Source organism: Diadema setosum, chromosome 14, assembly GCF_964275005.1.
Source record: "Diadema setosum chromosome 14, eeDiaSeto1, whole genome shotgun sequence".
Classification (NCBI taxonomy): Eukaryota; Metazoa; Echinodermata; class Echinoidea; order Diadematoida; family Diadematidae; genus Diadema; species Diadema setosum.
In genome coordinates, this window is record NC_092698.1 from 20,671,609 (window position 1) to 20,686,302 (window position 14,694).

The 14,694-nt window shown below is 38.1% G+C and overlaps 1 protein-coding gene across 1 annotated transcript in view; it reads left to right on the top strand.

Moving 5' to 3' along the window:
- Nucleotides 1-14,694, top strand: part of LOC140238200 (uncharacterized) — an 85,270-nt gene that overhangs the window by 43,256 nt on the left and 27,320 nt on the right. The window contains exon 6 of the mRNA XM_072318137.1: nucleotides 14,376-14,471. Coding sequence (XP_072174238.1) covers nucleotides 14,376-14,471 — 96 coding nt within the window. The remainder of the gene's footprint in view (nucleotides 1-14,375; nucleotides 14,472-14,694) is intronic.

Below are 14,694 nucleotides of genomic sequence, written 5' to 3' on the forward strand. Positions count from 1 at the left end.
CTCACTTAACCTGACCTTATCCCATTGGACCTATGTGCATGCGCAGTGCTTACCAGGTGGTATTCTGTGAATGAGAACAGTACCATGTGAATTTCTGCAGTATCTATTACTGTGGTATTTTGCCAGTAAGAATGGTATGGACAAATTGTTATGGTACTTGATACCACAGTTATTCTAATGTGAATGCACCTACTGTTACTCATACTTATATTGATAGTACTCCTTCACCAATACTAATGGTGAATGCTACTTGAATGCTAAATCATATTTATAAAAAAGATGCATGAACATGACTGGACTTGAACTGCTTCGATAACAGTTGTATCAGAATAATGCACTTTTTTTGTGAAAATATGTTTAATTGTTTCATGACTTATGCTGGAATGTCCTGTCAAAAGGTCATTTGATGTCACGCAAGAGCGGTGTTTCCTGTTTTTGGCAGGCATGTGGATCCCTTCCCCCACACCATTAGTTCCTCAGATCACACAAAAGAAGCGCAGGCTTTTGAAGGTTATGTGAATACAATCCTGTTTATCTCATCTACATTATTTTGATGCATATGATAAAACCATGAACACCTTTAAAGGGAAATTACAAAAAGTTTATGAATTGTCAGAAATCCATAATTGCTTAATAAGGTTGGAAAAATGCAAACAAACATGCAAGTTAGGAGATACTTGTAGACCCCCCCCCAAAAAAAAAAATAGTAGGCATTTGAGTGTGCATTTAGACACCATTTCCATGTTTGATATTGAAAGAGTTCATGTGTGTTGTTGAAAAACATAAGCAGATGGTCATTGCTTGTCGTAAATTGGATGCCTTTGTGGTTTCATCTTGGGAGACGGAAAAAGGTGTGTGTGTGTGTGTGTAGGTTCTGCAGAGAGAGAGCCTTCCAGGCACTCCCTGACCTACAAATATCGGACTCATTCTCATTGGCAAATATATCGCGACTTTGAAAACTGCAGTACTTATGTGTTATACAATGTACTTTCCATTCACACTTCAGCCAAAAAGCATAAAGTTACAGCGCTAGAGAGAAATCGCAAGTTTACAGGTACATATACGTGCACAGCATGTGCCGCAACAGTCAGCTGCACGCAGCTTTTTTTTTTACCGATAGTAGCCTGGCAGGCTGGCTACACATACACACTTATGCTGCATGGGTCCGTGGGAGGTGCGAAGGGAAGCGAATGTGACAGAAATCCATCATAATTCATGTGCAATGAGCTTTCTCGTTGCAAGATGTCCCCACAAAATGTATGTGAAGTGTAGAAATACCACATTTCAAGTCTGCAGTTATTCTTACGATTTTTTTCGTGGCCATAGCTTCCGTGTCAACCTCCAGAATGTAAATACAGTACATGTGAGTGAAGTACACTACAGTATCATCAGGGTGTTTACTGCAAGTGCTGAGTGTATCAGCATGTTTTTGTGTGTTGTGTTGACTGTAGTACTGGGGTCATCGTGGCACTTTCGGTTTGGGGGTTTAATCATAGAGTGGGACTCTTGCTCTAAATTTGAGGCTTGAAAGATTACCAATTGCGTGGACAATCATCGTAGTTTGAGGGACGAGCTCCTATCATCGCCTATTACCCTTTGTGTGAACATACATGTGTGTGTGTGCATAAACCAGACATTTTATGCACCAAAGGGGAATGAAATTGCGAGATAGAGCAGTGTTCTAAGAAAATTCTGGCTTGCCGCAAAATCTAACCAGCAACAGATTGTTTCTGGTCAGTGCACTACTATTGATTGCTATCTGTTGTGGATGATGTCAGTTAGCTTTTCAATCTGTTTGAGATATTTCGAAAAATCATGGATTGCCAAAGCCCTTGTGAAACTGTGATAGCAATCTTACGGATGAGCAGAGTAATTCAATTTTGTTCTTTGTGTCCAGTCATGTTCCACACGTCAGCAAGTGGTAAGATGTCCAACCATTTGGGCGAAAGTGATGCGGATGATAAGGGTAGCACACTGAGCTCATCAGTAGAGGCAAAGAAAATAAGAGCAAAAGTCAGCCATCACAAATAGATTTCATTGATAACCTTCTAAGAGCCAATTGTACACACAAAACATCAAGAAAATTAATATTTGTGCTGCGTATGTTTGTGTCTTTTCTTTTTCATATACTTTGAATTAAAGTAAGTATTTAAATGCCAAATAAAAGTGGCTAAAGCCCGTGAGGGATGTAAATCATGTTTGAGCTATTAAAGAGCTGAGGAGGACAAAATGTGAAGTACATTGCATAGTATGTCCTGTTTCTGAGTCATGTGGAATTGGCAGGATTTGTCATCCGCATTTCATTGAAAATTGGCTCAAAAAGAAGCAAAAACCATGCTTCGGCGCTCTTATTAGTGATTTGTCATATTAGTTCGTCTGCTGGCACAATCTGGGAAAAAAAGTTGGCGACTCTGTTTAGTCCTGTCAGGGGTGATTGGGCTCCTATCTGTCATGCCGTTGCCATATTTCTTCATTTTCACTCATCAAAATCTGTCCTCAGCTCTACTCCTCACCACCCCCCCCCCCCTCCTACTTTGTGCCAGATGGTAAAGATGGGAGGGAAGACTAGTCTGGTTCAAGACCATTGTAGATATTTTTTCCCTCATGAACTATATAATATATGTGGGTTTTTACACAGCCTAACAATCTTCCATGTGTATGATTATATTTTGTATTATGATATATTTCTATTTCCTTAACTTTTGCAAATGTATGACGAGAGGAAATCAGTATCGTTACAATTACAAACGTGTTGATCAACTTGAGAAAAAATGAAATGGCAGGATATGATGCCTGATTTAATAGTGGATGGTCGGTCGAGTCACATATTTTATGGAGCAGATTTTCTTCTGACATTTTTGTGTGATTGTCATCTGCATATTGTATGAATGGATTAAACAAGAAAAGCTAATTAGATTATTAGGATTGGATCAAACTACAAATGATAGTTTGTAAGATGAAATTTAAGATTTATTACATGGGTCATAGAAGAGGTTTACCGCATTACTTTCATTGCAATTATTTTCTATGGAAGTGAATGAATAGGTCGTAATCCATTGTTTCTTGTGTGTGAGATAATCTGGAGCTCATGGTGCTAATGAAAAAATAACATGCTTCTCTAGCAGAAAGGGGACCGTGCAATTTTGTATTCCAGCAAGAATTATGCAAATGCTCTTGGTAAATTCCTGACAACCCAGGATGTGTGATGAATGCAGCAAAAGAATATCTCATTCTCCACATCAGAAAACCAATAATTAGGTCTTGACTATTGCATTTGTAATAGTGGTCACTATGCAGGCAGTGCTGGGCGGTTGGGCAGCGTGGCTAGCGAATTATTATGTTGCACAGTTGCCTGAGTGGGCTATGCAGCTCTGTGTATACAATATTCTCTCTCTCTGTCTCTCATGCAATATAAACTATCCCTGCACAGTGGTTGATAACAAAGACATGCAGTCAAGTACTTTGTACTATGGCATAACTCCGCTCTGTCACGAATAGCAAAGAGAGTAAACTTTCCACCGAAGTACAACTGCCTGCAACCACTCTGCTTTTAAGTGCATCGACCAATTTTGAATGTACATGTAGGACTGATTGCTGTCTCAATAGATTTCTTGTATGGTTTCTGAGCTTGCAGGGTAACATGGTCTAATTGTTGCATTTGCATGCAATATACAAATTGTACTGTATGATATTGTGTGATAACATTTGTCAGACACCGCTCAATCTCTTTGAGCATTAGTTTTGAATTGTTGCATGGTTTATCCAGAAATATATATATATATATATATATATATATATACACTGTATATATATATATATATATATATATATATATATATAAATATATATTTATTTATGTGTGTGTGTGTGTGTGTGTGTGTGTATGTATGTGTTTATACCTGTATACAATATGTCCCTGCCTAGTATCATAACGTACAATGTTCTGTATACCCCATATATTTCGCGAGTCTAAATTTTCGCGAATCGGGAATTCTCGACAATTTCGCGAGTGGTTAAATTCGCGATCGTGGAGTCCTGTACTGAATGGAGAAGTGTACACGCATACATCACAATCACATCGGGATCAGAGTCAATATTTTCGCGTGTCTTTAATTTCGCAAATAGCACCTGACTTGCGAAATTCGCGAAAATAAAAACCTCGCGAAATATTCGGCATATACAGTACTAGATGGAATGAGTCAGAAAAGGCATTTGTCCCTACCTATTAATGGCTAGATCTGAACCATGCACTCATGTATATGGGAAATCTCTCTTTCGGTGTGCTCCCTGCTCTCACTGCCCCCCCCCCCCCCCCCAGCAATCATATCTCATGGGAGGGGAATTATGAGAGATGTTTCCATAGCAACCGCATCTTTGGAGAGCTGGCCTCAGGAATTGTTGAAATTGTGACAAATCCCACAGAGGTCAAATTGCAGTGGGGTCACGCGGTGCTGCTTCTCAGGATTTGGATACTATGAATATTTAAGAGTCTCGGTTTCGGCCTGTGAGTAGTTAGGAAAGGTAAATGCCATTGATGCCCAGTTTCGTGTACCATCACGTTTGACTAAGGGCAATCATTCTGCATACAAGGGAGGATTCCCTTGAGATGAATAGTCTTAATTTCCATACCTGAGTATTTCTATAAAGAAAAAATAAAAGATATTGATATAATACTGGTATATATAAAAAATCTGTGGTGACCATGATGCACAAAAACAAGTTTTGCTGCATCTCCCACTGATAATCATTATAAACCATAAACAACATTTTTATGTCATCATAGAACATTTGTGTCATAATTTGCCATTCATTTCCTGAAATAGTTTACATAGTATGTATGACACTCACACACATACTGTGTATATTGATATACATGTACAATTACAATTTCCCACATATTAATAGACAGTTGTGTTCTTTAATAATTGGACTTCATGTAAATACAAAATATCTATTGATCCATCAAAATATTGTGAATGCAAGGATTCTTTTCTTTCTTCATAAGGGGTGTGACAGTTGTAAAGTACAAGGCAGTATGAATATTCAGTCGAGGAGGTATTTTGACAGGCGCTGGGTTAAACGCCCCGCGATATAATATTTGTTGAAGTCTTAATGAAGTTCGGTGGGGACTTACTCATACTAGTCGGCGCATTTTTTTTTTCTTTTTTTTTTTGGGCTCAAAAAAATCGATAAGTCACAGGCTCCACGATGATTGCCTGGCCCTGTGTTTACGCCGCTGTCAGAGACTCTCCGACATAGCTCTCTTCCCCCCTGAGGCAGATTGATAGCTTCAATTATATGTGTAGCATAGAATGATCATGTGATAAAACAGTCTCAACTGTCTAGACCTGCTTCTCACAGCTGACTGTTTGCTATTGCAGTGTGAAGTGTTTGGCGTCTTGTGGTCATGAGCAGCTAGATTCTCATTTTTCATGTTACAATGTCCTCCAACTCATGGTGATAACATGCCGCATCGATTTAATAGCTGTTGAAGAGAAATCTTTTGGTTTCTCTTGTATAATTATAAAAGAAAAATACAAAGTTTCATCAAGATTTGAAATCCATTAAGATGATATCATGTGAGTTCTTAATCAGCAAGCTGGTCCGCACTCTCATCTGTAGTGATATCACAGATTTGTTGCACAGCCCTTTAAAATTCCAAATTATTTTCTCGTAGACTAATTTGGTATGGAGAGAAGGTAGGAAAGTAAGAGGGTACATAGTTTGTCTGATTAATTTGGTAGAATTTCAGTGATTGAATCAGATCATTTCATCCAAGAGGAGTGAAACAAGAAGTCAGTTGGCTCTTTTTTTTTTCTCCTTTTTTTGAGATCAGATTCCAATAAGGAGCTGAGGAGTCGGGTCTATAGTGGAGTGTAATATCCACAAATTCACATTTATTGATTTCAAATGTGTGAATCACATTGAATCATAGTGTATGTGTTTACTTGATTCTTGAACATTTTTTTTTTCTTACAGATGTAGTGAGGTTATGATGATGAGAACATGTGATATAATCCAATATTTCAGGGACATTCATTTGAGATGAAGTCACAAAAATATAACACTAATGTTCAAGAAGTTTCATCTGCCGAGTAAACATATTTTTGCAGAAATGGTTAGGCCTACATGAAATAGACTTTAGAAGATAAATGATGTTTGAAACCAAAATTGTGCCATATTCCAACAGAAATTCTCTCAGAGGAAAAGCTGCAACTGAAATTGCCTGAACAAAGTTGTTGCTAAGCAGAGTTAAAGGGATCGTATAGTTTTGGTTGAGACCTAATTTCAGGTTTCTAACATTTTTTGGTGAGATAATGAGAAACCTCTTATAAAATATGAAAGAGCATTTAATTCCATGAGGAATTCAACGTTTATTTGATGAAAATTGTTTTTAAAATGGCTGAGATATCCAAAACAGCGCGATTCTAGTAAAGTGTGGGACCCACACTTTATTACGATCGCTTTGTTTTACTTTGTTTTTGGATGTTTCAGTCATTCCAAAACCGATTTTCATCAAATAAACTTTGAATTCCTCTTAAAATGGTATAATCGGAACTATTTCGTAAGTGTTTTCTTGGTATCTCGCAAAAAGTTAAAAGCCCAATTCTCATCTCCACCAATACTGTACTATCCCTTTAAAATGCATGATCCTGCATAAAGAGACAGTAATCACCACACCAGATTATCTTACAGGCTTTTGTAATTGTTCCTAGAGCCACCACCAAAGAATAATTGATGATCATATCCATTGTATTTTTATGCCTCCGCCACGAAGTGACGCCAGAGGCATTATGTTTTCGGGTTGTCCTTTCATTCGTCCGTCCTTCCATCCATCCGTCTGTCCTTCCGTCCGTCCGTCCTTCCGTCTGTCCGTAATCAATTTTTGTGGACAGCGTAACTAAAAAACGGTTTGAGGTATCCTAATGAAACTTGGCATGTGTATACATGTACGAGTGGAGAAAGTTGTGCCTACCAACTTTTGGGTGCACATGCTTGAGGTCAAAAGGTCAAGGTCAAATGCTCAAAATCTCGCTATTTCCCCACATCTTTGCAATGCCTGGAGGTATTTTCTTGAAACTTAGTGTGTAAATGAACTACCAAATAAAGATTCACCAGAGAGAGTTTGGGTCATGAGGTCAAAGGTGAAGTGAAATGTCAAAATTTCACTTTTTTCTCCATATCTCAGAAACATTTCAAGGTATCTTCATGATCTTAGTACTATGCATGTACTAACTGGCAGTGATCATCTCAAGAATTTAGGGGTCATGGGTTAAAGGACAGTGGGGTCAAAGGTCAAGGTCAACTCATTAAAATTTCACTCTTATTTATGCAATGCCGGCAGCACTTTTCTTGAAACTTTAGTGTATGCATGTATTACCCAATAGAGATTTTCGTGGAATTTTCTTGCCAAAAGGTCAAAGGTCTGAGGTCAAGTGAAAGTGCTACATTTCACTTCTTCCTTAAACTTATAAAAGGGTCAAAAGTCAGGTACAAATCCTCAAATCCCCAAATACCTGCACTCTTAGACAGTATAGCCATTCATCCAATTCACCTTAGCTCAAGGAAAGTGAACATTCAACACATTTGTTACAAATCTGTTATATTAGTATTTTGCCAATTATGTGAAACTGTCATCACACATTGTCAAGACATTGTACTATAGACCTATTAGGAGAACCATGAATTATGGCAGAGCATACCAGTCGCCATAGCAACATTTCTAGTTCTTATTATTTCTCAATGCACCAAATAAATGATGCTAGTAATTAGAAGGAAACAAAAAAATAAAACTAAGTTTCTTTTGTATAGCATTTGTGTTCGAGGTTTAGCCAACGAATTTCATTTAACCCGTTGAGGACGGACTGATTTTGCTACAACACGAATTTCCCATAGACACCTGCCCGAGTATACTCGGGAATCGTCCTCAACGAGTTAATGTTTGTACGACAGTATGACTCTACTGGTATGAATAAAGAGTCCTTTCATATTCATCACTAAAATAACTTATTTTGCCAACTAGCCTAATACAAGAGTCTATGGAGGGATTTCCCCCACTTATCCATTTTAACCCATTGAGGATGGACTGATTTCGCTATAACACGGATAAATATCCCAGAGACATCTGCCCAAGTGTAGTCGGGACTCGTCCTCAAGGGCGATCATTCATAAGCCTGCCTATCCCTCATGTACCCCTATATTTCCATATCACAATTTTCTGACCTTTCCTTGGCAAAACAATCTGCAAAGGTCACACCTGCTGAAACAATCCTGTGAGGAGATACAGCCATCTCCTTTCAGAAAGTGTCACATACACACACACACACACATACTCAGAAGGTGCATTTACATTGGTGAAATACTGCAGCATTTCACTGCACAATATGAATGCAGTTGGATACACCATGGAATACATCACAAAATAACATGGTACCACATGGTAATATAGTCCTCACAGAGAACACACATGGCGTGTCACGAAATAGCTTTGTATTATCGCTCACATAACATGACGCACTTTCTATCTTTTCCCCCATAGAAGATAGGTATGGGTAATGAGGTGCTTTACACCAGAAATACTATGTATTTCTCGAATGCAAATGGTACCAAATGCAATACTGCAGTATCTATTAGCATGGTGTATTGCTGCTGAGAATGGTCCCAACAAATAACTGTGGTATTTAATAGTGTACCATGGTATTGAATTCAAGTGTGAATGCACCTACTAGAGATACAAGTCGTAACTTATCCTTGGTGTTTGTGTATGGTTGATAAACTTGTGAACTGATTTGCTGTAATGACAGATAACCAGGATTCTTGTGGTGTAAACGGCTTTATAATGTAGTGCTTGTCTGTCAGATTATTATGAAATATTGATGCAAAAGATTTAAAGTTATTCTTAAACGTTTTGTTGTTTAAAGAATTGTGACTCCATATTTTTTTTTTTGTGCCATCAATGAAAGAAATAATCTTGCAACTGTGTACTAAGATTCTGGTAATACATGTTGGCTTGTCCAGATACTTGTTGTGCTTTTAAAACTAGTACCTAGCATTTTGATCGGGGTGAAGAATTTCAGTATGCCACCAGTTGCAAGCCCATTTGAGATGTATTGAACTGGCGGTCTATCTTTTCAGCACTACCATTGTGACCAAATGTAGATGTCAGTTTACAGTCAAATGTATCACACTACTAGTTGTTGTTGACAAACAATTCTTGTTTGAATATGTATCACACTATACTAGTTGTTGACAAACAATTCCTGTTTGAATAGATTTAGATTCATATTGCTTTAGAATCGTACATTGTAAGTTTAATGGTGTGACACAATGTTTTACTGCAGAATCTTATCAGTTAATGATGCGGATTGTAATGATGATAACCAATTAAAGCATTTTCAAATTAGATGCAAAGTGCCCACACAGATACAACAAAATACAATAAATCTATAGTAAAGATATTTACTGAACAAAAAAAAAAGAATGATATTAAACTTGACATTATTGCTATAACAGTGTAATCAAATGAAGTTCAGCAAGTTAGAAGTTATAACAACAAATATCCTCAGATTGGTTTCTGCAAAATATTTTGTTGTTGCATTGGCCAAAGACGAGAACATATACAACAGTCGTAACTTGTGATAACCACTGGTGGACATGTTGGGTCTCCATTAGAAATGAAAGGTCAATTTCAGGAATTGAAACGTCATATAGCTGTCATGCCAACCTCGGCTTCTTTGACGTGGCTGCGACTGGTCTCACTAATGGTCCACCGTGCTTAAAGATGACCGTTGCTAGGCTGCATCCAATATGAGTTTGTAAATCATTGATGCGTGTTCGGCAAACCTATGGTCAGTCATCCAGTTACTTAAACTGGCCAACAGTCAATTAAATGCCATACCCACTGCACTGCTGTTGGTGACCGATATATTAAAGCTAGTTTGATGTTGACTAAAGTCCAGGGTCGTGCGGCTCCAACAATGCCATTGGCCTCTCGTAAAAACAACACGATCAGAGTAGTGCAGACATAGAGATTGTCAAGCCAGCGTGAAAGAGTTGAATGCAGTCATTCCAATTTCAGTTTTATAAAGAAAATGTCAGTCACTCTGATGTTGTAGCAACTTTTCAATGTGTAATTTGCTCTGTATTTATGACTGTGTACTATTTTTGCTATCACCAGTTTTAAATGATATTGAACAATGTTGTGTAGTCAGTAAGCAAGACCGTAATAGTAGATGCGAATTATTCACCATATGATTTTATTTAAACAATAGCAAAACAAATTAAAAGAGCAAAAGCATGTGTGATTATTTTGTATCGCAATATGAAGCAAACTACATCCCTGGAAAAATATGAAAATATCCATGTGAGGTAGATTGGCAAACTTTGTTGATGAGGGATTATATTGCCATTTCCTATACTCCAATCTTGACAGGGACTACAAATGATAACAAACATGGAATAATGATATTTGCTGATGACTACTCTGTAACATTTAATAGTATTGGGGACTTTTAGTATTAAGTGCAATTAACTATTGACAAATGCAGGGAATTTTTACTGTAAGAGATTGGTCCTTATTTTCTAGTCCAATGTTTAATTGGTACATATTTTTTCTTCTTGTCTTGTCAATATATGAGGAAGGGGAGAAAAAAACAACAACTTTACAATATGATCTGATGATGATCTCAGTATGATGATCTGGTAAAATGTGCTTCGGAATAAGATGTTGTTCATGTGCTCACTGAAATATCTAAGAAAAGAGAGAAGCTCTGGTGATCGAAATGCTATGTCATCGCTGTGTGAAAAATGTGCGAACCTCTGCATTTCCTATTGCTTGCAAATATTCAATTTTGGTCCATGAATATTGTATGTAGTTCTCCCCAGACCACGCATCAAAGGCTTTCATGTGAAACAGACGATTACACTCTTCTCGATCAGCTCCTCGTTAGTGCTATTGCAAGAAATGAGATGTATTAAAGGGAAAGAATTAGCTAGAGAGAAAAGAATGCCTACATGACCTTGATATAGTCCCACATGCATCTGTTTTCCGTAAGTGATGCCACTGAAATATCACACCATAGGTGCTACTTCACCAGGTACCTGGTTCAAGTCATTTTTCTTTTTCTTTTCTTTTTTTTTTTGGGGGGGGGGGGAGGGGGTCTGCACAAACAGCATCCAATACCCTAATTTGGGGATCATTGCAGATGGAAGATTCACCCATTAAATTTCCATCAAAAACGTTGTGGCTCCCCGCAAGAAATAATTCAACTCCCTGGGGCTAAGCCTGTACGAAGCCATGCGTAGCAGTTGCTCGCCAGAATATGTAGGCAGGGATGAGTTGGTGTAATGAAAAGTATCGTTAAATTGCGCCCAAAGTCATGTGCTGGAAAAGCATTTGAAGTAGCAGACGGACACTCCCACAAAATACACGCGGTGTTGTTGTTCAAAGTGAAGGAATGTATTATCGTTGCAGCACAGATGTTGATATAAATCACTCTTGATGTTCTGCAGCTACCTCTAGGAATTTATGCATTATTTATGTATTTGAATAACACATTGAATTATATTTTTAAGATTCTACCAAGTTTCATTAGCTAAAGTTTTAATCAGGATTCTGTAGAAATTTTAATTTTTGTTTTTGTTTTTGTTTTGACATATTCTCTTCATATAATTGTGTCTTTTTCTTTGGCTATTCTCCATCTGCATATAGGTCGTTGTGGTCAGTAGCCTTACAACATGTACCTTTTAGGCCTGCCCTCACAATATTACACTACCCTGTAGCTTTACAAGTCAGTCTGGTATGATACTGCAGATATCCACAATGCAAGGGTTCTCACAGTCCTATACAGCAAAATCTGTGTATGCCCTGTCAATATGCTCTTCGTGGTGTAATGGCCACAGTTCTGCCAATTTCCAGATTCTCTCTTGTAGTCTTTTGTATGTTTATAACATTGCCATGCAACCAATAGTAATAGAATGTATGTTCAGGGGAGGGAGTGTTAACTGACTCTGTCATAATTATTTCATTTTCACTCTATTATTACATTGTGTATATTTTTCAGTGTTCAGTGGGGAACCCCCCCCCCCCCATTTTGTTTTGCTTCCACTGTTGGGGTTATCATGACAGAACAGGATCTATTTTGTATGATCAACATTGTAGGATGTAGGATCTGTACTTGTAATGGAGCGTGTTCAGGTGTGTATGATTGTGGTCAAATGTTTTGCGCAGAATACTGCTGTGGTCATCTCGCTGTTGTTCCAGTGGAAGCACAACTGTTTCTTCTGCAGGTTCATGTGCAATGTGCATCGGATGCATGTACTGTACATGTATATGTGCCGCGGAAAGCAATGTTAGTAGTAGACTTACCTACAGGTAGGAGACAGATATACTGTAAAACCAGAAATGTTCGCTTGCATAATTGAGCGAATTTTGCGAGAGCCAAGTTTTACGATATTAAAATGCTCACAAAAGTTCTTGACTTCATCACATGCATTGAATGCCAGTGGCAATTTGCAAAATTTTGTGCAGCGAAAAACGTGTCAGCTCCAATTCGCGAAAATATCATGCCGCGATAATATCTTGTTTTACAGTACCTGTAAGAAGACAAAGACAGAGATAAACACAGAAAGAAACAGGGAGAGAGATACCAGAGAGAAAGGAGATGGGAGATAGAAGAAACAGAAAAGAGGAGAAGAGAATGGAGAGGAGGAGGAGGAGAGATATATACATGAGGTAGAAAACAGGAAGAGAGGAGGAGAAGGAATGGGATGATGATGATAGAACTGCGTGTGCCTCCTGCTTCGTATCGACAAGGGAATATTGAAGAAGGTAGCTATTTAGGTCAGCAAAGATTGCCTCCATCAAAGAGGCATTGAGAGTCCGGCCGTGCGGCTCCAGACTTGTGGAGGAAACGAGGGCAATTGTGAAAATCCATTACGGGCACGTGCAAACAGGTTGAGCGGACCGTCTCTGGCGTACCGAAGGACACGCAACGGCACGCAAATTACGTCGGCAATCGGAGATAAATGATGTTCACGATTTGTATTGGGTCAATATGCAAATTATGTCATTCAGTACAGGGGATTTGTTGTCCCGCAGTTAATTACAGCAGATACCTTGGGATATCAATCAGATGCTGAATATTAAATCTAGATGCTGTGGCAGTGCCATGGAATGTACAAAACAGATTTGTCTCAATTTGAGCATAAGTGGGTGAATAATAAAAGTCACATTACATGTAAATGTACATGTAGAGATAGACCAAGATGTATGATAGTGTCATGTGTATGAAACTTCATGCATATGATAATATCATATGTCTCATACATATGTCTAATAAATAGTTCATATAAATGAGTATATATATTGAATGCATGAATTTATATGTGATGGACTGTGCGTACTGTCCCTATTTGCAGGAAGTGGGATATTTACTCGGGAGATTTATCACTTTGTAGCTGAGGTCGGAAATGTGTACCATTGTTCACATTTCTTTGAATCGATTCCAAACACAGGAGGGACGCTAACACTATACAAATGGATTGCCCTCACTTGACAAAATATGCTTTTTGCAGCCCTGGTGTCAATCCAAACAGCCTCAGTGGAATTATACTAAATTGGGCACCTTTTTGCTTCATAAAAAAAGATAGGAAGTTGTAATCTGACAGGGCAATGCTGTGGTTTATATTGTCAATTTCCAAACTCACCACAACACAACTATGGAGACTTGGTTTGAAATGGTGCAGTACAACCACATTGCTAATGCTTTTCTTTCTTCCCTCCCATTTTCTCCCTTTCTGTCTATATTTCTATCTGTCTCCCTCTTTTTCTCTTTCTCTTTCTTTTTTTTTTTCTCTCAATATGTTCTTTCGTATATCTATACTGTATATGTACTAATTACTATGTATGATATATGTATGTTTAGAGAGAGAAGAGAGATTTCTCTCTTTTTTTTTGGGGGGGGGGGCTGGATGGGATATAATTTTCCAGAATGCACACAAAGAATTGTTTGTCATAGTTATCAGCTTGAAACTGAAGAGTATCTTTAAAGCATCAAAATCCTGGAAAACACTTTCACCGTCTTATACTATTGTTTGATTTCATGTTTGTAGTTTCTAGGGGTTCATATCTGCTCTGTTGGTAGAGCTAGCTCATATTGAAGACTGCGTTATAAAGTCTGCCAAGATTTTGTGTGACAGAGAGCATGGGGCCCAGGGGGTATATTTTGATTTATGCAATGAAAATGTCAGTATCACGACATAAGCATCTATGGGTATATTGTGTATCTCAAATGCACCCAAAATCCTATCATGGAAAAGAATATTAACAAGGCAGCATTTTGTCTGTCTCTTTTTTTTTTCTGATTCTTCTACAGTTCCACAAAGTCAGCGGAGTAAAAAGTTCTTCGACGAGCCACGAGTAGACTCTCCTCCGATCCCGTCATATCCCATCCAAAAGCAGGACAGACCAGGTGAGCACCCAGTTAACTAAATTTCAGTTGTATATACCATTAATGACTTGTATATAAGATTTTTACCTCCGCCAAGGGGGAGGTTATGTTTTCGTTACCGTTGGTTTGTTCGTTCGTTCGTTCATTCGTTCGTTTGTCCGTGTGCAAAATAACCGAAAAAGTAGTGAACGGATTGGGATGAAACTTGCAGGAAAGGTTGAGAATGACACAAGTAACAAACAAT